Genomic DNA, 21,768 nt, shown 5'->3' with positions numbered 1-21,768 from the left:
CTCCCTCTTTCCGTCAAAACAAGAAAAGAATAAGCGGAGGTTCGTTGAACCGCTATATACTTACCTTATAATACACCTTATCTGTCAAACGAATTGTTGAAATATCCATTTTTAGTAAATGAAAATAGCTGAAATACTATCGCTCTGCTGCTGTAATGCTGACGACTTTCCGGTTTCACGAGCATCAGAGAAACCGAATCGAGTAATGTTGAATTTCGCGAGATCACCAAGGATAAGTAGTTGCCGCAAGAAAGGTTAGTCGCTCTATTCAAAACTCTCATATGGCTCTTCCATACTGACAAGTGTCACAGAAAAATATGTTTGTTTTTCCCACAGCCTAATTGTCGAAATTTGCTGCTAGAGCCTATCATGGCTGAAATCAAACGTATACCACTGCAGAGTGCTCCAATACAGGATGTTTCCAAACAGATAGCGAAGAAATCTGAGAAACCTGAGAAGAAGAAGGAAAAGCAGATAGCACCATCCTTTCGCTTCGTGCTCAATCTTCATGAGTCCAACGAGCAGAGGTGTCCTGAATTTAATTACTCGGACCTTCTAAAGAAGGCTGAATCAAGGCGAAGGAAGGAGAAGAAGAAGGATGAGTACAATGCAAGCAATGGTCTTAGTGTATTCGATGAGAACGCGGATGATGACAAGGTCCTTGATGTAGCCAGGTACTTCGAGGAAAAGTATGGCAATCGCAAAAAGAATGATTACGTTGATCTTGGAGCTGGTTACGATGAGAACGATTCCTTCATTGATAATACAGATGCATACGATGAGCTTGTACCTGAAGATATAACTACTGCATTTGGAGGCTTCTATGTTAATAGTGGTGCTCTGGTATTCAAAGAATCAGGCAAGTTTCCAAACCTTCCAAAGCTCAATCATGATAATGGTAATGGCAACGACGACGATGATGATGATGATGATGAAGAAGCTAGCACTGACGACGACACTGATGAGAATGAAGAAATTGCAACTAAGCCTGCAAGCAAGAGGTCCCTTAGTTCTTCCGATGAGACAGAGGAGAGCACTCAGCCTCCAAAGTCAAAAATCTGTAAAGAGCTACCACCGGAGATCAATCTAGTAGAGTGATCCATACTGTATAGTTTACTAAAAGCTGACTCTTCATAAATAAATTAGACTAAGGCGGCAAAAACTCGTTATTCCAAGGCAGAAAAAAAAACGCTCATCTTCCACTGTTAATTTGTACAATAGCGTATATATTATATACACGTGTATTAGAGCGGAGAAGGCGGAAATATTTTTGTTCCACAGAGGAAGAAAGAAATGAAAAATAATCAATTCGCAATTGTCCTGCGGATACTGTATGCAGCTCACAGTAGCCCTCGAGATATTTTATAAAATTTTATAGAATTTGTAATTATATATATATAATATTATAAACAAGCGATATACATTAATAATAAACTCATGATTTAAAAAAAAAAAAAAAAAAAAAAAACAAATCCGCGCATTCTATCGAATCAATAATTGAAAGCGCGCACCAACTCACGTTACAGCTGGAGTCCGACTTGACCTACGTCCCATCGATAAAACAGCGCGTGTCCTTCTCTCTCACGGCGCAGTCGCGCACCTGGAGAACAGAGCGATCAGTAGCCCGCACTATATCGCAACAGAACAGTGCTAGTTCGACGGTTCGCGGAGAACGTCGTGCTGCGGTCGGCGCGGCGCGCAGCCGCCCTTGTCGTCTTCTCTCTTTCTCTCTCATTTTCGCGCGCACATATACCTATACGTGAAAAAAAATCCATCGTCGTCTACTCATCCTGCAGTCATTCGTGCGTTTGCGTGCGGTATAGATACTCGCGGAGATATATAGAGAGTCGAGTTCAGTCCCAGGAAATGTCCGGAGATGATAGGCTTGGCCGCAGCTCCGGCTCAGGAGCGAGCGGCTGCATCAGGGCTAGCCGAGCAGCCCTGAGCCACGATGATGATGGCCTGATCTCGACTCGCCCGTTGTAACTCTCTCATCAGGTGAGTAATGCTGCTATACTCTTTTTTCTCTCTCTCTCTCCCTCTTGACTCGCGCTCCCCTCTCTCTCTCTCTCTCTCTCTCTCTCTCTGCATATATAGCTATAAAGGCCCTTGGACTTTCACACGCTAATGATATACTCGCTCGCGCGCGCACTTCTTTCTTTGGCCATACGAATTTTCGGGGGAAGACGGAGAGCCTCTTTCAACGCGCTAATGACTACTCTCTGCATGACAGGGAGATTGTCAGATCGCGCTCTGTTTACGATGCGGTTGATTAGATTAGCTGTGACTAATGCCTGACCGATGATTATCCATGCTTCTGACCCCAGGAAGCCAAGTAGTTCGAGATGGACCAGCCTAAGAACAGGCAGAGCAGACCTCGATTGCGCACACACAGTAATTCTGCTAGAGTCCTAGTGTTTGACCAGGCTGAGTCGCAGGAGCGATCTGCTGCCAGCAGCACCATGGAGCCACAGCAACAGCAGCAGCAGCAGCAGCAGAAGCAGCCGGAGGTGCCCCGTAGGCTACTGTCAACATCCAAAGTTGAGAGCAAGGAGGCTCCGGTGAGACCAGGTAAGAAAGTTTCTTTTATGAGCCTCAAAGTAGAGTATGATAAATTACTAATTCTCGACCGATGACTAATTTCCAGTGAGCACTGAACTCTCGAATCTTGTGCGTATGCGCAATTCTGCAATTGGAAAGTCTGCCCCCTCTTTGTCTATTCACATGGTGAGTGTAAAATGTTGCCAAAATGAGATTTTGTTGTTGTTAAGAGTGCTTTATATAATCGGGCAATTTTCCAGCGTGACTTCAACATACCACGAAGAGCAGCCAAAGCATCTCACAGAAAATCCTTCATTTCCACTACCTCTCCAACTCTGCCTAGATGCCACTCCCCTCTATCAGGTAAGAATGATTAAGTACACATACACGAGATTATGCAAAGCCAATAACTCTTAGCAGCTTCATTTCTGTCTTAAGAGTCTAGTTGAATAATAAACTGACCTTGAAAAGTCAATAGATAGCAAAGCATTATTAAAGCTTTGGTAGGGTGACAAAATTTCGTAAACCTCTTGGCAAGCATTAGTAATTTGCACGATTGTGATTGTGTGATCGAGCAACATGACTCTTAACAGTTCCAAGAGCCAGATGAATTGAATAAGAGCAATAGTTCATGCGTCTCCCCATGTTTTACAAGCGCAATACTTAGACTGTTTTTTTCCTTCTGTTTGACTGTCCAGCATTCGTCCCGATCGTAGGCAGTCCCCTGGAAAGTCCTAGGATGTCATCCAGTCCACACTTTGCTTTTGTACCAATAAAAAGGTATCAACAACTTAACTATAGAGTATTTTTCTACTTTTATCAATGGATGTACACATTACACTCTATGTACACATTCAAAGAGAATGCTGTAGAGATTAGATAAAAAGGCCTAGATAGAACTGCATTAAACATTTGACACTTCTCAAAAGCAGGATCGGCGGAGGCGCGACAAATACAGCAGACGGAAGACGATGGTCCGTCGCGAGTCTACCCTCCAGTGGATATGGGACTACTCCTGGCTCCAGCAATGTTTCGGTATGTCACTCTCGCGCACATATACAACGAATACTCGATATAAGAGTGAACAGCAAAGTTGAAAACCGCACGATCGAATTCACAGTCCCAGTGCTCGAGCCAAGAGCGCCTGCACCAGCTTCCGAACATTCCGACGAAGGACGAGCTGCGTATGCTGTCCTGCCACTTCTCGAAGCCGGGCACGCCCTGTTCTTCCGTGCATCCGGGCTTTCCAGGTAGTAGCAACAGCAGCGGTGCCGGGACCATCGGAGGCCACAACCACAGCCTCGACGAGGAATCCGCCGCGGGCGGTCGTCGATCGCCGCTTCACCGGCCGCGATCGCGAAGTCTCAGCTCGCCAAGTCGCTCACCCATTCTCGACAGCGAGATCGTCATGATGAACACTTTGTACAAGGAGCGTTTTCCCAAGGTGCGTTTCTATCTCTCTTTCTCACTCTCTCGCACTTTTGGCAGTCTGCCATCGCCCGAGAGAGAGAGAGAGAATAACGCAAATAGAGCGGCGGCGCATTTTTATCGGCCGCCCGCTTACTTTTGTGTTTGTTTACCTATTGCCCAATGAGCGTGGCCTTGGCTTTTTTCACGGTCGCGAGCGAGCGAGAGCGGTATTTGATTTAGGGGTTTTTTCGTTGCCGCAGGCTACTCAGCAGATGGAGGAGAGACTGACGAATTTCATCAATGAGAACAAGGACATAGACGAGTACGAGATGGTGACTCATATGGCCCAGGACTCGTTGCCGATTCTAAGATTCGTGCATCATCAGGTCATTGAGATGGCTCGCGACTGTCTACAGAAGTCCCAGGAGAAACTCATCACCACGCGTTACTTTTACGAGATGAGCGAGAATTTAGAGCATCTGTTGATGGAGGTTCTTATTTTTTTTCCTCTCCTTTATTTAGACTCCTCGTTTGTTCGCTCGATTACGACTTTTTAATGTGTTCGGGATATTCTAGACTAAAGATAAATCACTTGAGGCGGCGACGCGATTGACGGGACTCATAAAGAAACTCCTGCTGATCATATCGCGGCCCGCCCGACTGCTCGAGTGTCTCGAGTTCGATCCCGAGGAGTTTTACCATCTACTCGAGCAGGCCGAGGGTCAAGCCAAAATAACAATTGGAATAGAGAAGGACATTCCGCAGTATATCATAAACAAGCTGTCCTTGAATCGTGACCCAATTTCAGGTAATTTCGAACTAGACCGCCGCTCGCTTTTTGATTGCATGTTTCTTGATCGTTTGTTTTTTTTCCTACTCGTTTCTACATTTAGAACTGCAAGAAGAGATGAATAAGCTCGAGGATTCGGCGAGTTCCAGCGATAGCAACCTGCAATTAGCCACGTCCAGTCCTAATAAGCAGGACGAGCAGAGATCGCGAGTTCCATGCGAGAGTGACTATGAGATACTGAAGTTGATCAGTAATGGTGCGTACGGAGCTGTCTACTTGGTGAAGGAAAAATCTACGAGGCAGCGATTCGCCATGAAAAAGATCAACAAGAATAACCTGATGCTCAGAAATCAGGTTGAGCAAGTGTTTGCTGAACGAGACATTATGAGCTTCACAGACAATCCTTTCGTAGTTTCTATGTACTGCTCTTTCGAAACTAAAGTAAGTTATCGTCGTTTTTTTTTAATACAATGATTCGTGAAATGTTAAATAATACTAAATTTCTTTTTATAGAAACATTTGTGCTTGGTAATGGAGTATGTAGAAGGTGGAGATTGCGCCAATCTCTTAAAAAACATTGGTCCTTTACCTCCTGATATGGCAAGATTTTATTTCGCGGAAACGGTTCTCGCTGTTGAGTATCTACACAGTTACGGAATTGTTCACCGCGATTTAAAGCCTGACAAGTAAGTAACATAATTTTTTTGGCGATTTACTTGAATTAGTTTGTTTGTACTGCTGTAGCAAATCAACACTAATTTTTTTCAGTCTACTGATTACTGCGTTGGGTCACATAAAACTCACTGATTTCGGCTTGAGTAAAATGGGTCTTATGTCTCGTGAGTGTTTTACAAATATTTTTTTTTCTCATACGCTAGCAAATATTTATTCGAATTTTCGAAAAATTCTAGTTGCCACAAACTTATACGAGGGGTATATCGAGAAGGACACCAGACAATTTTCCGACAAACAAGTTTTTGGCACACCCGAATACATTGCTCCGGAAGTGATATTGCGCCAAGGTTACGGCAAACCTGTTGATTGGTGGTCTATGGGAATAATACTGTACGAATTTCTTATCGGCTGTGTTCCATTCTTTGGTGAAACGCCAGAAGAACTCTTTGCTCATACAGTCAATGGTCAGTAGAAAATATTTTTGTTTTTTAAAAATCGTCTTAGAAGGAATTTCAAAATGATCTCAATGTGCTTGTAGATGACATTGAGTGGCCAGACGAGGACGATTGGCCTGTACAACCTGAAGCAAAGGCAATAATAACAGCTCTGCTCCATCAAAGTCCTCGAGAACGTTTGGGAACCGGTGGCTCCCACGAAGTCAAAGATCACCCTTACTTTTACGGAGTTAATTGGAATACTCTTCTTCGTCAGAAGGCAGAATTCGTCCCTCAATTGACGAACGACGAAGATACGAGTTATTTCGATAGTAAGTAATGAAAAGCAGCCCCTGATAAAAATTAAGATCTTTATTAGAATAACGCTAATGGAAATTTTCCTTATGTTTACAGCCCGTATGGATCGTTACAATCACGATTTGGGTGATGATACGGACGACACGGACGACTCCCCGTTGTTCGGCTCTTTCTCTTCATACTCACCACAGTCCCGTAAGATTTCTCAAACTCGCCCACCCAATCTGAATCCTGAATCAGAGCCAGATTCACTGAAAAAGCAGCTCTTCAGAACTGAACTTGAGAGAACCGTGGCACAATTGTCTTTGAATTCGCCGGTATCTGCTCCGTCATTCCCATCCAAATTGGATGATTCATGTAAGCTTGTTCATTCTCAAATAAATGAAAAATGCGGACCTATTATTCATGCATAATTTGAAATTGCAGTGGATAAGTCCAACGATCAAGGTGATAAAAGCACACTGAGCAGCAATACTAGTTCAAGTAGTGCAAACACTTCTACGCCAGTTTCGTCCAGAACAGTGGATCTCAATAAGACTGCCAGTCCAGACACGGCGAGCAGCTCGGACTCGCAGTTGACAGTGCGAAAGACACCCCCGGCAGCGCCAACTCCCGGGACTGCCTGTCACAGCACTCCGGACAGCTCGCAAACAGAGTCGGACGATATCAGTCCACAGATCCAGAGGAAGCGACTGGCTCACAACCGAGACAAGCTTCCCAGGTTCAGTATTTCCTTCGATGATGAGAGTAATAACACGTGAGTCGTTGCAGTAGAAATCCTCTGCTTTATCCTATCTATTTAACTAACTGTACTTATCATTTTCTCATTTCTACGCCCTCTGCCAATGCATTTGAATTTTCTTTCTTATCGATTGTGTTTTTCATTTTTCCAATCTTTGATCTGAATACTTACACTGCTAATTAGAAACCATAAGTAAACTCATTCTTTCATAATAACCCGAATAAACGGTGATGGTTATTGACGCAAGTTTCTAATTTCAGACTCGATCTGACAACGGCGAATAGAGATTCCCTTGAAGACAAGATGAATTCGAGTACGGATTCGTTCGAGTCCTTCTCTGCCTTACCTCTGCTACCAACTGGCAAAACAAAATCACGATCCGTCATCAAATCGGCGTCCACTAGTGGTCTGTCTCTAGTTATACCGACCGGTGACTTTTCATGTGAGTTTATGAAATATGACAATGATATATCGTATAAACTATATACAGTCTCATACTCATCGTTCGTTTCTTCTTTCAGTTGATCCGTCTACATCCGTGCAGGCGATAGAATCTCCAGGAGGTTCGTCGACGGCTTCATCACGCGACACCTCACCATGTCGAGAATTGAGTCCTTTAGTCACTAGTCTGAAACCTCCGATAATTATTCGAAGAGGTCCACGCGGGTTCGGATTCACTGTACATACGATAAGGGTTTACTACGGTGATAGTGACTTTTACACTATGCATCACCTGGTCATGGTAAAAACTCTTTGTAGTTTACACCTAACATATAGTATTATATTTAAAATTAATGTACGATATTATAAGATACCAATGCGTTTACAGGCTGTGGACCAATCAAGCCCAGCATTCGAGGCTGGCCTGCGACCCGGCGACCTGATAACCCACATAAACGGTGAACCGGTTCAGGGTCTGTATCACACTCAGGTGCTGCAACTGATGCTCAGCGGTGGCGACCATGTCACACTTCGCAGCACACCGCTAGAGAACACAAGTATCAAAACCGGCGGTCGTAAACGAGAGCCCGCGCAGAGTAAGATGGCCAGGCGAGCGCTGCACCAACGTCAACGAAAGCAAAAGCGCGACCACTCTGACAAGAAGCGCAAAACTTCGCTCTTTCGTAAAATAAGCTCCAAGAGGGCCAGCGTCGAGATGCAGCAGGTAGAGATTGATCGAGAAACGATGGGAGTAGTCGAGGATGTAAACGACACCGACGACAAACACCACGTCAATGTTTACTTTTATTCGATCATCCTCACTCGTTTTTTTAGTTTTTACATTTGTTTTTTATAGCAAAGCATAAATCATAATACACATCACAGTACACCTAGTCACTAAGCGCATTTTTATAATTTTTTCATTGCAGCCATTAAGTATCAGTTGTCCTTTGTCAGCACCTATACTATCCAGCGACAGCAAACCACCTCTTATGGTATGCTTTATTATTTTTGTTTTTCATTTTTCCTTATATTTTTGCATTATCAAGCAGAAGCAGTCCAAAGAGAACTAACAAACATTGATATTGCTGGTTGGGGCGTTACACTGCTCAGTAAATACTACACTGTGAATACTTTTCTAGATGGCAGCAGGAATATGCTCGCCCTCGATGGTGACTCCGTCGCGTTCCTTCCAGGCGTTTGCTCGCTCAGCGCAGCAGCAGCAGCAGCAAGAGTCTTCGATGCATTTCAGTCCGTCCCCACCGACGAACCGTCCATTGTCTGAATCTTATTCTATAGGTAAGACACAGCTTTTAATGCGACACACCTAAACCAAATTAATGTATGTTTACATACATTATAATTCATTACAGGTAACGCGAGTCCCTGTTCGAGTCCGAATTCCTCGTCTGCTGGTTCAAGTGGTTCGTTGGCTTCCATTGGAAGCGGTGCCAGCAGTGGTGGTCCTAACGGCAGTTCAACTGGCTGCTCAGCTGGCGTCAGTACCGGCAGTTTGGGTAGCCAGGCGCACTTCAGCCAGCGGCCGAGCACTCTTCACGGTTTGAAGCACAAGTTGCACACAGCCGCGAAGAACATTCATTCGCCGAATCGACGGAAATCCGTTGGACACATTCCGCTCTCGCCGCTTGCCAGGACGCCTAGTCCGTCGCCCATACCGGCTAGTCCTACTCGCAGCCCTAGCCCCTTGGCGTTTCCCACTGGCCACCAGCCCGGCAGCTCCAATACTACCCAATCCTATAGTCCTGGTAGGTATTGATTAAAGCAAGCGTTGCTTGCGTTTTCTCGTCGAAGGACTAACGCAAAATCTCATTTATCGATTATAGGAGCGTCTTTATCCACGCCCAATAGTCAGAAGAAGACGTATGGTCGTCCAAAGTCGGCTGAGCCCGGCTCACCCCTGCTACGCCGAGCTCTCAGCCCTGACAGACTGCATCCTCGTTCTGCTGAGAATAAAACCTCTATTTCACCGCTGGCTAACGCTGGTCTGGTCAAGGTGACGCCGCGACTCAGCATTAGCGCTCAGAGCACCTATCCCGAGAGCTCTGATGAGGGTGGTGGTGGATGTAGCGACTCCAGCCAACCGGGTAAGGACGAGCTGGGTTGCAAGGCCGAGTCCGGCAAGGATAGGAAATCCACAATAGAGCCCCAGCAGAAGTCCGGCCCGGACTATTCGAAACTCGGACATGGCATATCTATAAGTATCGCTAACGTGCCCATACCTATGAACTCGAGTCAGTTGCCGCGCATCGCTGAGGAAAAGGACTCGCCTACGGGTACCAAGGATCTTGTCGAGGCGCCGGCTTCGGTGCCACCGCCCCCATCTACACCTAGCACTGTCGAGCCCGTTAACAAATTAGTCAAACAAATTCAGGATGAATCTCTCTGTGAGACTTACGATGTACAAAGGAAAAGCAGTGGCAGCGACGTCGGACTGCTGCTGACAAAAGCTACGACGACGACGACTAGTGCCGAGAGTAATAGCGATATTAATGGTAAATGCGATAGCAACGAGTCTCGAAAGTCAACCACCAAGAGCTTTCAGTCGGACGGTACCGCCTGTTCCTTCAGAACGGATGCGATGGCGACAACTACTTCTCATCAGAGTAATCCTTCCGCTGATAATAAGCATAAATAAGCACGAATCTTTGAGTTTCTGCTCTGTCTTTTGGTTTTCGTACGATTATTTTATAGCTGCAACGGCGTACGCATAGTTTATGAAATTTGTACTCGTCCGTTTTGAAGTCTGAAGTTTCTGCGAAGATGACGAGTTGGTTTGAAAAAGCCTTCAGCGGAATCCGACTTTACGAGCTTTCTTTTAAGAAGCCACTTCATGACGATCGTCGGTTTTCAAGCTTAAAGATAATACGCGTCAGCGTTGGTCAAACAAGTGATAAAACGCGAATCTATCTATACGTATATATTGAAAGTAACGATTGCACTGCATACAATGTATAGTCGTTAGTCGTCACTTTTTGTTATTTTTGGATTCACAATTGCACGTTGGTGTTTTTTTTCACGTAAGTGCTTGAAATTTTTTTAGATGTATTTATTTGAAGCTTATCCGTTGAGCTTTTGTACATATTTTCTTTAATTTTAAGAAACGATTTGATTCTTCACATCAAAACAATTTTTCCGAGTATAGCGATGCTTTTTTAAAACGAGTACAGAAATGTCGTGTTCAAGGTTTGACACCTCGGAAAAAGAGAATATAAAATACAATGCACTCTGGTTGAAAAACTCACTGCCTTTTAGAAATTTTACTTGAAGTATTTCTTCAACAAACATTTCTTTTTTATTTTCATGGTCCTTTTAAATCAGTCGAGCGATTTCATCGTCCTATACGTATAGTAATATGTATTAGCATATACACTTTGCAAGCAAATAATTAATATAAATAGAAGAATAGCATCTTCTGTAGTTACGAGCCACGTTACACAAAAGTTTCAATAATTATTAATGCTACTGCTACTGCTAAATCCGACTGCAGTATTTGTGATCTCAACGTATATATCATATAATAAATAAATCATGTCAGTTTTTTTTTTAACTTTTGATTAAATTTTGTGCCAATCAAGCAGATGTGATGATTGTCAAATATACTTAATCAAGATGAATCTTGATTTTTCCAATACACTATTTTTCTCAAACTTCAGCAAGAAATGAATACTTTTGATGGACTCAAATAGCGGTTAAAAAATTGATATGTTGAATCAACCAATCAAGTGTGTGTTTCTCATAAAATTGTACACAATTTTTATGCAACTAGATGAATTATCTATAGAGTTGTTAAAGCAAATAGTGAAAATTCTCTTATTAGCACTGTATAAAAGGATTTGGTGTAATATTTCGTGTTATAATGTAGTTAGAATAATAATATTAGAAAAAGAGTGTGATGGTCAACATGATTTTTCAGACCGTATGGTGTTTTTCATTTTTTTTTTTTTTCGTGAAGTCGTAGTAATGTATCATTATTTCTCCTAAAAACGATGCTATTAATTTATAATCATAAATATAAATACATGATATGGATTTTCAGCGTGCTTATCATGAATGAATAAGATTTTTTAGTCAGCGGGTTCCTTATTTGTACATTTTTCTCTGTATATGTTGGTATAAATACTTGATATTAACTTTATAAATGCGCATAATGCAATGTTAAATACATACCTAGTTTATGCTTCTGCATTTATTTTGGCGTTGAAATTTATTATAAAAAGGAGTTTAATAAGTCGATTTCAATGCCTAAGGTTTTCGATACAGCATAACTTTTTCAACTATCAACACCTCTGGTCTGTAACTGTGATTCTCTCTATCAAGAGTGTGAGCATGTAGACAATATAACGCGTCTACCTTATCTATTATATTTTTGCCTTTTTTAAAATTAAATGCGTATTTACAATAGTATGAATATAATAAACGGGAGCGTTTCTTTTTTCTGACTAGCCCTTCTCTTAAGCATATGCAAACACTGTCCTATGAAAGAGTAAAAGTATCAAACGGTATAAATATAAAATTATTTTTCGTGCTTTTGAATTGCGCACATGTTATTGTTGTATGTGTCCCTTTTTTATAATTCTGTGTGTACAGATGTACTTTTTCGGAATGAAGATCAGTGAGGAAGTCAGGAATGCAGAAATGTATTGGATGTATTCTCATATTTTTGTTGAAAACTGTTGAAATTCTTCGTTGTAATAATTTTGTATTTATCAACAATCTCATATGAAAAAAAGGTTGAGAAGAAAACTTTTTGCTCATCTTTCACAGGAGGTGCACAGGTGTAATGTGAACAACATTTATGTATAATGTCATATATATAAGAAGGATACACATCGATTAAATAAAAAGAAATGCATTTTCTCTTATAATGGCTTTTATTTCCACAAAAAATACATTTGTTTTTGAATCTAAAAATTCTTTGGTTTTACACATAATGTACGTAAATTAAATTACAAATTACAAATAAAAAGATGTCTAATTTTATTATGCTAATTCATATGAAAGGATTCATGTTTGATAATCCAACAACGTAAAATATAATTCTAAGAGTGAAAATAAACCATTCAATATACAGGAAAATAGAAAATAAGTTACTACAATAAAATATTTAAAAAATGACTGAATTGGCATGCAAAATAAGTTGATTTATTAAATTTCCAGTACAATCAAATTTCTGTTATGTTCATCTTATGATTGATGGTTCGTTTATGTGATAATTTAAGATATTTTTGTTATTAACAAAGTATATTTTTTAATTTTTACCTAAAAACACTTGCTCAAGTATAAAATTTTTTTTTACAAATTATAGCATAACAATTTATATTAGTTCCAGCGTTCTTACAAAATAATTCTTTATTCTACAGTAACAACAAAGCTTTATAAACATGTATTCAAATGAATTTGTAGTTATTTCACTGAATTTTATTTACTTTTTGTTTCAGTATTTTGTATGTATTGGTAAGTTTTTGATTTCTTCTTTAATTTGGTTACATAACAACACTGACAGGCACTTTCAGTTAAATATATTCATACAAACGTAATGCATTCTATTCAGTCATACTGAATAACATAATGAGAATAAAAAAAAAACTTTTAACGTTTTTCATTCAAAGGATATAAAAAATTTATTTTTTTGCATAATATACATTTTTACAAAAAATTTAAGGTCCTTTCTTCAAGACCTTTGTGATTTCAGTCCATATCTACAAGTTGATCTGTAAGGACCATTATATCTGATATTTGTTAAAAGACAAACGCGGCTTTATGTTATAACAAGGAAGTTTCCTGAAGTTGGAATTAGTCAAGAAGACTTGATGTAGAAAATCGTTTGCAAATAATATCGTCGGTTGCTTCGTTGAAATGAAACTGCTTATACGGACATGGCATAGTCAATTAGAAATCTCTTATAATAGTAAAAGAATTTTAATATGAAAAATTATGTACAAGTCTATTCGGAACTCGAGTGAACTTATTCAACATTCGATGGTGGCGCAGCGTAGCGAGTTCGTACGTCAACATCTCCGTCGCAAAGATACTTTCCTATTTAGAAAAAAAAAAAACTGTTAACAGTGCCTTTTTATAACGAATAAGCGAATTTTATTTAAATCACTTACCAGATGCAAATCTCTTTTTGGTCAAGCTAACTCGATAACCAGGACCGCCTAATTCGAACTCGACGCCGGATAGAGTGGTCCCTTCGCAGTTGAATTGAGTGAAAATCGTCCCCTGGTTTCCCGGACCGCGGGAGAGCTCAACGCGAGCTCTTAGGGACCCGACACCAGCTCCTTCGGTGTGTTGTGACAGCTCGGTAAACTTCCACAGTAGCCGGTTTGTGTCTGGCAGCCACTGTGCATTAGGTTTGCTTTGGACAGTTTTAAATCCGCCGTCTATCGGTACCGAAACTTGAACATTCAGCAACGGAGTAGGGCTCGCCATCGCCCTACTATTGTATTTATAGTCAACCTGTAAGTAAATACGAACATCGAGCATAATCATTTGTCCAATTAAGCAAATTGATTTATCGTAGGAAAATAGCAAAGTACCTTCAAATCCGTATGTGTTGGATTGCACTTCCAGTATGCAACTATTTGGAAAGGACAGGAACCCGCGCCCTCTTTATTTTTAATTTGGTACTTAAGAATATCAACGTTAAAATACGAGGCGGCCGGATTCTGTTCAGCTTGTCGTCGCAACAATGCGGTTAAGGCACTCATGTTGAATTCAAAAAGTGTACTGTCAGCAGTCGCTTGAGTAACGTCCCTGCAATGAACGAATGAATATTAAATAATCATAAAAGCTGTTGAAAACAATCTAACAAAATCAACAAACGTACATGCTAATCAGCGTATTATTGGGAACCAATCTTTCGAGTCTATTGCTGTTTTTCAGTCTGAAAGTGAGTTTCGCCGGATTAGGATTAGTTGCAAATACCGCAACAATACCGGCGGGAAAGGAAAGCATCATGTCGCCACAAAGCTTGACCTGGCAGCGCGCCTCGTCGCTGCCTCGAAAATAGGAGTGAATAATCTCGTGAAAAGCGACAGCCAGCGGTATCGTGTCGGCCAGACCAATAGTCAAAGGTGACGGGCCCCTCGAGGAACCTACCCCGACGCCGGCCGTGCGGAACTCGAGGCTGGCAACGCTGTCCGCCCGGGATATCGTGGCCGGCGACATTCGTCCCCTCGTGATGGCATCACCTCTTCGCGAGGGAGGTCGGGGGATCGCGATGGAGGAGCCCGTCGGAGTAGCCGACTGTTTCGGCGGCAGTGCCGGCGTTACATCGTTAAGTTCGGAAAATAGATCTCCCTCTGCAACAAACGTAATCAGTAATCAGTGCTCGTTACTAACTTTGAGATAAATTTTCCGAAAATTTGATTCAGCAGACTCACCAGGGAATCGCGGTAGCGGTGGAGCCGACTGGGGCGGCGGAGGCATCGTGGGTATTGGCGAAGATGAGAGTCCCGGTGGACTCTGCAGCGGAGCATACGGATGACTGCCCGTAGGCGTCGAGGCGCTCGACGGTGTGCTGCTCGGATTAAAGAGGTTCAGCAGATCTGAACTTGGTTTGACACCCAGTTGCTGGGAGACAGACTGTGACCTCTTCATGTGGTGATCCGAATCTGTGCTTGAGCCTCTCCGACCCTGAGAACGAACAAAATTAACTTCAAGCGCATTAAAATTTTAGTGCTAAAACTCAAAAGAAAAACATACCGTGGGAGCAGGTGACAACGACAGATTCTCAACAGTCGCCCTGAGCTCATCGACGCTTGCGCTCATGGGCGCACCTCCGTTGCTCAGCGGCTTGATTTCCACCCGTATTTTCCTCTCCCTCTCGTCGTCCGAATCCGTGTCCGAGCTCGAGTAGAAGCCCTTCTCGTTCTCCCAGGGATCCGTTTTTGGCTTGATACAGAAGCCATCCTCGTCCACTTCTGGCGTCGGAGTCCCCGATTTTCGACTATCCTGATCCTTGTCCTCTCTGAAAACAATGAAAAGTTGCGTTACGATAATGTTCACGAATTCTCAGGCTTCAGCAGTCCCAGTGCATGCAGCTCATAGTCATAGTTATTTAGGTGTAAACTCTTTTTTTTTTTTTTAATTGGCGCCACTGGGTCTGCTGATCATAAAAATACTGACGGGTCAGACTTGTCTTCTTTGTTGCTGGCCGTCTCTACCGAGTCCTTTTTCTTCTTCGCCTTCTTCTCCTTCCTCTTCTCGCGCCGACTTCGCAGGAACCCTGTGTAGAGCGACACGATGTTCGATTTTATTTGCATTCGATAGACTAACTGGCTATGGCTAGTTCTACTACACGACTTCGAGCTACAACATCTTTAATTTACTTTCCAAGTGAACATTAATACTGCTTAGCGCAATGTGAATCGATTAGCTTGATACAAATTAGAAATAAACAAAATGTACATCACATACAGCCTCTAATCAAATTATTGATACTCTATTAATTCATTGTACTCAGCGTGTGTATCTCGAGTTTTTCTTCGAGCACAGCACGCGTATGCCTTCTTTTGTCCAAGTTGCAATTGTTTAGACAATTATGAATTAATTTAGTGATTAGGTATGACAACTATATGAATACACTATGCAATTATAATAATTCTTAGTATTAGTTATATAGTGCAAATGAACAAGCAAATATATACTTGAAAAAAAAAAAAAAAAAAATAGAAAGATAAGATATATAGATAGCTTATACTAGCACTCTATTATAGCAAAGTATAAAATAGAAAATAGCCCCGGTTTTATGTACCTCCACCAAATGAAGTTTTACTCTCAGTCTATATAAATTGTTTTTCTAACAATTTTTATTTTCCACAATTGCGATTGTTTCTTTCTGTGCACAGATTGGTACAATGTATATATCCTGCTTTAAAGAACGATGCTATAGGAACAAAAAAATTCAAGTGATCGTGAGACTCACATTACGCCAGTAGCTGGACTCTTTTTTTCTCTTTCTCTCTGCACTTGGAAAATAAATGAATAGCACACACGAGGATCGAGAAAAGGAGAAGCAGAGCGGCGAGTTTTGTATGTGAAGATAAAGGCTCACCTGAGGCCTCCATCAGTAGCCACTTCTTTGCTTGTGCGTCAACTTAATTCGAGTCCAGCTCCCTTTGACTAACACCATAATCTCTTTTATCATCGTGCGTTTTTTACGGTTCAAACAAAAAATCGATTTTCTTTTCTTTTAAACACGGATGAATATTGAAGGTATATTATAGGCATGTCTTTTCTCGTAAGAATTGTATATTGAGCAACGGATGTATCGGAATGATTTGTACAAAAATATGAGGACACAAGAGTCTGTTGACTCGAACTACTGTATACTTAATATAAAAATGTCTTGCATGTATGTACATTGAAATAAACAACTGCGATAACAGTGACCAATGAAAACCCCGTTATATATTGTTAGAAAAACAATTTGCAATGCCAAAGCTTCAAAGCACCGAAAACTGCACTATATATGTATGGTATTTTAAGTGCCAAGTAGACCTATAGATTTTGAGACAAAAACTTAGAGCGCTCACAGCAAGTCCCCGAATTTCCTTTACCTACATGGACAGATTTCGGGTAAAATTTTCTCCAAACGACAAGCCAGTGACTAGCCTATAGAGCTCTCTAAAAGGACAGCTACGGATTAGACCCACTAAAGAACGTTTTCTCATTAATACCTTGGTTTTCTAATAGAGTGCAGAGCGGCGGCATTACGAAATTTGCTACCACTGTAATCCAAGAGAAAAATTTTCAGTTTTCTTAGGCACTCAGGAATTTTCAAGCTCCATTATACTACGCATAAATTATCTCTAGTTTATTATATGCACAATCTCACGATCGTGCATACAACGCTTATTTCCCTTTAGAATTAATTGTACTTTGTGGCCCTTTTATTCGAATAGAAGATGCACCATTACTGTCTAGGAACACATAGAGTAGAATGATGGCAATTGTGTTAGTAAATGTGAATCGACCAGATGATATTCCATTGTAGCAAGATGACGCGGTGTGTGTATATACACAGAAAATAAAAACATAAAGCGTGATTTCTGAAGGAGACAGTGTGACAGAGAAGCGTTTGTGTGGTGTTTAAATTTCGTTTTAAAGATGCTTATGAAACATGAAAGCAGTTACATTTAGATCCTCTGAGAGGGTTCCTGGAGATACTGGGAGTCGGAACGGCAGGAGACAAATTTTCCTGAGGAGTGACAGGAGCTGAACCAGAGCCTGCTTGTCTTTGCCTCTCTGAAACAACACTCATTGCCTTTGCCTTTTGTTTCTTTCACTCCTTACGCCTATTCGTTTCCGAGTCGTCGCTTTAGCGTGGTCTTTTCGTTTCAAACGCGATATTCTCGCAATGCATTATGATTTCAAAAAGCCACTGTCATTTCTTTGATTCTGACCTCCACCAGCGATTGATTAGTGGCGCGGAAGCAACGTAACAGACACATAAGCATAATAATGTAGTGATATAATATTGTGATATGTGTATTTACGTGCCGTAAATGTAAAACAAAAGTAGTGATACTATTGTTCAAATAAAAACTCGACGTAATTTTTTGTCACTTAAAAGTCGAATAAATAAGTTGTACTAGTATAAAAATATGAATAAAATTTTGTCAACTTTGAATCTGATGAAAACATTAATCATTAGTAATATAAATAAATTTGGTAAATGATCGTCACAGCGACTGAATTGAGACCTACCCTGGGAGTTGGACATGAAAAGGTTGAGCAACGAAGTGGTACGACGTGAGGCTTTAGTTTGTTGGGCCTGAACACACTCATTTTCTCGCTCGCTCGGCTTTTCCTTTTCCTTATCGTGCAACTTTGACTTATCCCTGCCAGTGGTATAAAAACCCTCCCTTTTACCCCCTTGAATTTTTTTTAATGCCTGTGAGTTACCCGCAACACCAGTTTCTCCGTTCGCTCCTTTAGAAATTTCTTTGGGGGCTTCGGAATTCTTCTCTTGACCCGTTTGGCTAGTCATCTCGGCTAAGCTTGTTAATACCTCTTCGTATTCAATCACCTCTGCAAAACGTGCCTCATCAGAATAGTTCCCAGAACGACTGTTTGAAATTTTTACGAAAATAAAACTTACCTGGTTTCTCAAATCCCGTATATTTACTTTGAACAAATTGTTCCAATAACTTGTCAACCGTCATATCAAGACACTGTCGCTTAAAGTCTATATGCACCTGTCCAACTTGTTCATGATTCGACTGAAGGACATCCGCATAGGTGTTTAAGAATTCCTTCATACTCCTCAAATGGGTCTCTTCAACATCTTGGAATCGCTGCGCAAACGTGAACAGTGTCAAAAAGCGCGGATAAAAAGAGAAGGAAAAGAGAAAAAATCTTACCCTGCACGCCTGTGTCATCTTGGTCTCAAAATCGTTTCGTATAGCCGTGTACTTGTCGACCAAATTCTTGTAATCATCTTGTGCCTTTTTAAACTTGATTTCAGCCTTTTCCAATTCCCTCTGGCTTGCATTATCCTTCCTTAATTTTTCTAATTCAAGTCCCCTCTGCAAACAGGTATCCTTGGTTTTTTGGAGAGTTATTGTAATACTTTGAATACTTTGGACAACTTCTAGTGTTGAGGATTCCTCTTCTTTCACCTAATTGTTGGAAGCAAAAAAAAACTTTATTATTCATCAGAAGAAGAAGCAGCATTATCACTTTTGTCGCTTGGTGTCTACAGAGGGACCGCTTAATCTAACAGTGGGCGGATGCAGATAAGCTTGTCACAGATTGCACCAGCATCACCAATGACCGGTATGTTTCTCACATATAGTGCACAGAAAAATGTCCAAACAGTTATTGAAACTTGGTCAGTCTGTGTTCATAGAAAGATCAAGGTTGCAGTAGCACGTACCGCTTTGTGTTTCTTGTGAAGCTCATCAGAATACTTTGCTACATCCTTGATGAGCTCAGACACTCTTTGAGCCAGCTGCAGGTGCAATCCGGCGAGCTTCTCAGCTGCACCTCTGAGTGCAGCCCAGAGAGGTGCAAAAGTTCCTTGGGTGCTGTTGCTGTTGCTCGCCTGCTTGGCTACCTTGCTGAGAAGCTTGTAGTTGTTCTCCTCGATGGCCGAGCGCTCGCGCAGGAAGTCTGCCAATTCCTTGCTCGCCACAACTCCATGTTTCATATTATGGTAGAGCACGTCAAATCCATTATTCTTTTCACCCTTGAATAGAAAACATTGCCAATAAATAAATGTAGAATGAAAACAGAGAGTGAGAGCAAGAATGGTACACCAGCTGTGAACATCAATTGGCCAAAGATTAACATTACACGTGATGGAATCAGCGTTCGTTACACATTATTTCAGCTCTTGAGTGCATTGAGGGAATTGGATGCTCAATTACGGCAATCGATAGAGTAGCCATGTTGCTTTATCAGAGCTCGTATCTTTTATGAGCCTGTCATTCTGGTTTTTTATTCCCTCAGCACAAACAGCAGACTTTCAACTTTCGAGGAGTGAGAAGAAGCTACATCTGCATACAAGACAATAATAGAGTCGGCGCAAAAACAAAGCCTGGAGAGCTGCTGAGAGAGAGAGAGAGGGAGAGTGACATACAGACAGGTTTAATTGCCGATCGGCGGGAGGTAGCTGGTCGTAGCATCGAATTGTCAATAGAGCACCGCAACGGGCTTACATAAATGCTCGCCTCCTCTGCATGATGAGGGAGTAGGTACTTATAGCGTACAGTACATGGAAGCGGAAGCAAGTAGATACGTTCGTGTTTGTCCGAACGATCGCTCCGTCTCTCTCTCTCTCGCTCGCATACCTCCAAGGTAAGATCTCGGCGCAAAGAGAGAGAGAGAGAGAGAGAACGTTACACATTGTTCGTGCAACATCGAGCGAAAGATCTCAAATAGTTAACGGCCAAGCCCGCGAGAAACTAACCTCGAAAAGGGTTAAGCGCGAAAAGGAGAGACTCACCCAAAAGTAATCGGCAAAGTCGACGGTCATGATGGGCCGAGGAGCACACGCACAGCAAGGACGGGCTTGCTAAGCAGCTCGCGCTTCTCTCTCAGATCATCGTCGTCGTCCCGGCACTTTCGTAACGGCTCCTCTGTATATAGGTACGAGATAGCTCGGCCGCGACGAGGAGACGGGGATGGTGCGTGCAGCTATAGTCGGATTCCTTCCTCACATTCGAGAGACTGCGCCTATTCGCTGCACAGCACGGGATTACGTATATAACGTAGTGCTGCACAGTAGTGTGATTGTGTGTGGCGCGACGACGACTGACTCTACTTCACGCAGACTGACCCAGTACACAACCGCTCGCTCGCTTCAACGTACGTTCAACACTGAGGCGCGCGGCGACGTGTGTATGTGCTGCAGGTCGCGTCGCGCCCATCCAACGCCGAGAGCGCGCGTTATATCTATATACATATATGTATGGTGAGCGTAACATATATATATATATATATAGATAGATAGGAGTATAGCGTGTGCGTCTGATGCTGCGCGCTGCTCTTGTATATTATATCTCGTCGTTTTAAGTTCGGCCGTCTGGTGAATCAAGGCTCGGCTATTGCGGCTAATTAGACTGCTGGCTCTCTGGATTACGCGAGCGCTAGTCTGTAGCATATACCTATATATTGAATTACAGGCATAAAATTTGTTCGCAAGAACCGGTGCATTCCTGCAGCGCGTTATTGTCTTATTGTCTTTCTCTCTCTCTGTTATTACTATACAACGATGACGTTGACGGGCACTTTACGTATATATACATATATACTATACCCGATATTTTTACGACAGCTTCGTAAACGATATTTCATTTGCGTCAATTACACGCACGGCCACGGCCCAGCGAGCGACGTAGTCCCGAGCGGTGACGCAACGCGCTTAATAAGATAATTAAAATTTATCTACACCTATGTATGAGCAAGTATGTCTAACGGCCGAGTTCGTTGCGCGTTATTCATTTATCATATGTACGCGCGCGCGCGCGCGCGCTCGGCGAGTAATGTAGGTACTTGTTATAAGCGTCTGAACGATGTCATCTGTTACTACTGATATAGCGAAGCGCGCGCTGTGTGATCTTATAGATTTCGTGTGAATATTTTTGAATTTCAAAAAATTCGAAATTCCTAACGGTTATATATTGCACAACAGCTGCAGAGCTCCTCTCGAGTACAGCCGCATCCACTCGAAAAATCCTTGCCGATCGATTCGCCGTATAACCCACTTCTCTCTTACGTGAACTATCTTTTCGTCCTCTGACGTTTTCACCGATAAATAACCAATCCGGCTGTATTTCTTAAATTAATTACACCGACTCAGCAGGTGCATGTACATACACTTGTATACATATATATATATATATATATATACAGCGGCAAAGCCGCAATGCAAGTGACAGGTATAA

At 41.9% G+C, this 21,768-nt stretch overlaps 3 protein-coding genes across 16 annotated transcripts; 2 read left to right on the top strand and 1 right to left on the bottom strand.

Moving 5' to 3' along the window:
* The first annotated feature begins 27 nt into the window (after positions 1-27).
* LOC100123911 (yemanuclein) lies at positions 28-1,468 on the top strand. The gene is made up of 2 exons (XM_001607634.6): positions 28-254; positions 337-1,468. The coding sequence occupies exon 2, from the start codon at positions 370-372 to the stop codon at positions 1,096-1,098; it is 729 nt and encodes a 242-aa protein (XP_001607684.1). The 5' UTR covers positions 28-254; positions 337-369; the 3' UTR covers positions 1,099-1,468.
* Positions 1,469-1,530: 62 nt separating this feature from the next.
* On the top strand, positions 1,531-12,234 carry LOC100123909 (microtubule-associated serine/threonine-protein kinase 3). Of its 6 annotated transcripts, none has more exons than XM_016990204.3 (23): positions 1,531-1,998; positions 2,328-2,571; positions 2,648-2,727; positions 2,802-2,904; positions 3,240-3,321; positions 3,471-3,576; positions 3,662-3,985; positions 4,212-4,442; positions 4,528-4,759; positions 4,845-5,182; positions 5,255-5,427; positions 5,510-5,580; positions 5,653-5,880; positions 5,955-6,182; positions 6,265-6,525; positions 6,595-6,889; positions 7,171-7,352; positions 7,432-7,652; positions 7,740-8,075; positions 8,281-8,346; positions 8,494-8,650; positions 8,725-9,117; positions 9,196-12,234. In XM_016990204.3, the coding sequence occupies exons 2-23, from the start codon at positions 2,346-2,348 to the stop codon at positions 10,005-10,007; spliced, it is 5,145 nt and encodes a 1,714-aa protein (XP_016845693.1). In that variant the 5' UTR covers positions 1,531-1,998; positions 2,328-2,345; the 3' UTR covers positions 10,008-12,234. The 6 variants fall into 6 exon arrangements, with proteins under 6 accessions (XP_016845693.1, XP_016845692.1, XP_032452644.1 ...); XM_016990203.3 differs by having other exon boundaries at positions 6,595-6,925; XM_032596752.1 differs by having other exon boundaries at positions 1,619-1,998; positions 3,474-3,576.
* Positions 11,320-20,744, bottom strand: LOC100123907 (F-BAR domain only protein 2). Of its 9 annotated transcripts, none has more exons than XM_016990206.3 (14): positions 20,328-20,744; positions 19,257-19,568; positions 18,742-18,999; positions 18,480-18,675; positions 18,086-18,409; positions 17,513-17,623; positions 17,056-17,106; positions 15,503-15,602; positions 15,080-15,344; positions 14,758-15,010; positions 14,202-14,676; positions 13,912-14,128; positions 13,483-13,831; positions 11,320-13,408 (listed from the first exon to the last, which is right to left on the bottom strand). In XM_016990206.3, exons 1-14 carry the CDS (start codon positions 20,355-20,357, stop codon positions 13,338-13,340), a joined length of 3,012 nt encoding a protein of 1,003 aa, XP_016845695.1. In that variant the 5' UTR covers positions 20,358-20,744; the 3' UTR covers positions 11,320-13,337. The 9 variants fall into 9 exon arrangements, with proteins under 9 accessions (XP_016845695.1, XP_016845696.1, XP_008203048.1 ...); XM_016990207.3 differs by having other exon boundaries at positions 15,512-15,602; XM_008204826.4 differs by lacking the exon at positions 17,056-17,106.
* Between the last annotated feature and the right edge of the window lie 1,024 nt (positions 20,745-21,768).

This window comes from Nasonia vitripennis, chromosome 1, assembly GCF_009193385.2.
Source record: "Nasonia vitripennis strain AsymCx chromosome 1, Nvit_psr_1.1, whole genome shotgun sequence".
Lineage (NCBI taxonomy): Eukaryota > Metazoa > Arthropoda > Insecta > Hymenoptera > Pteromalidae > Nasonia > Nasonia vitripennis.
This window is presented reverse-complemented; position numbering and strand designations above follow the sequence as displayed.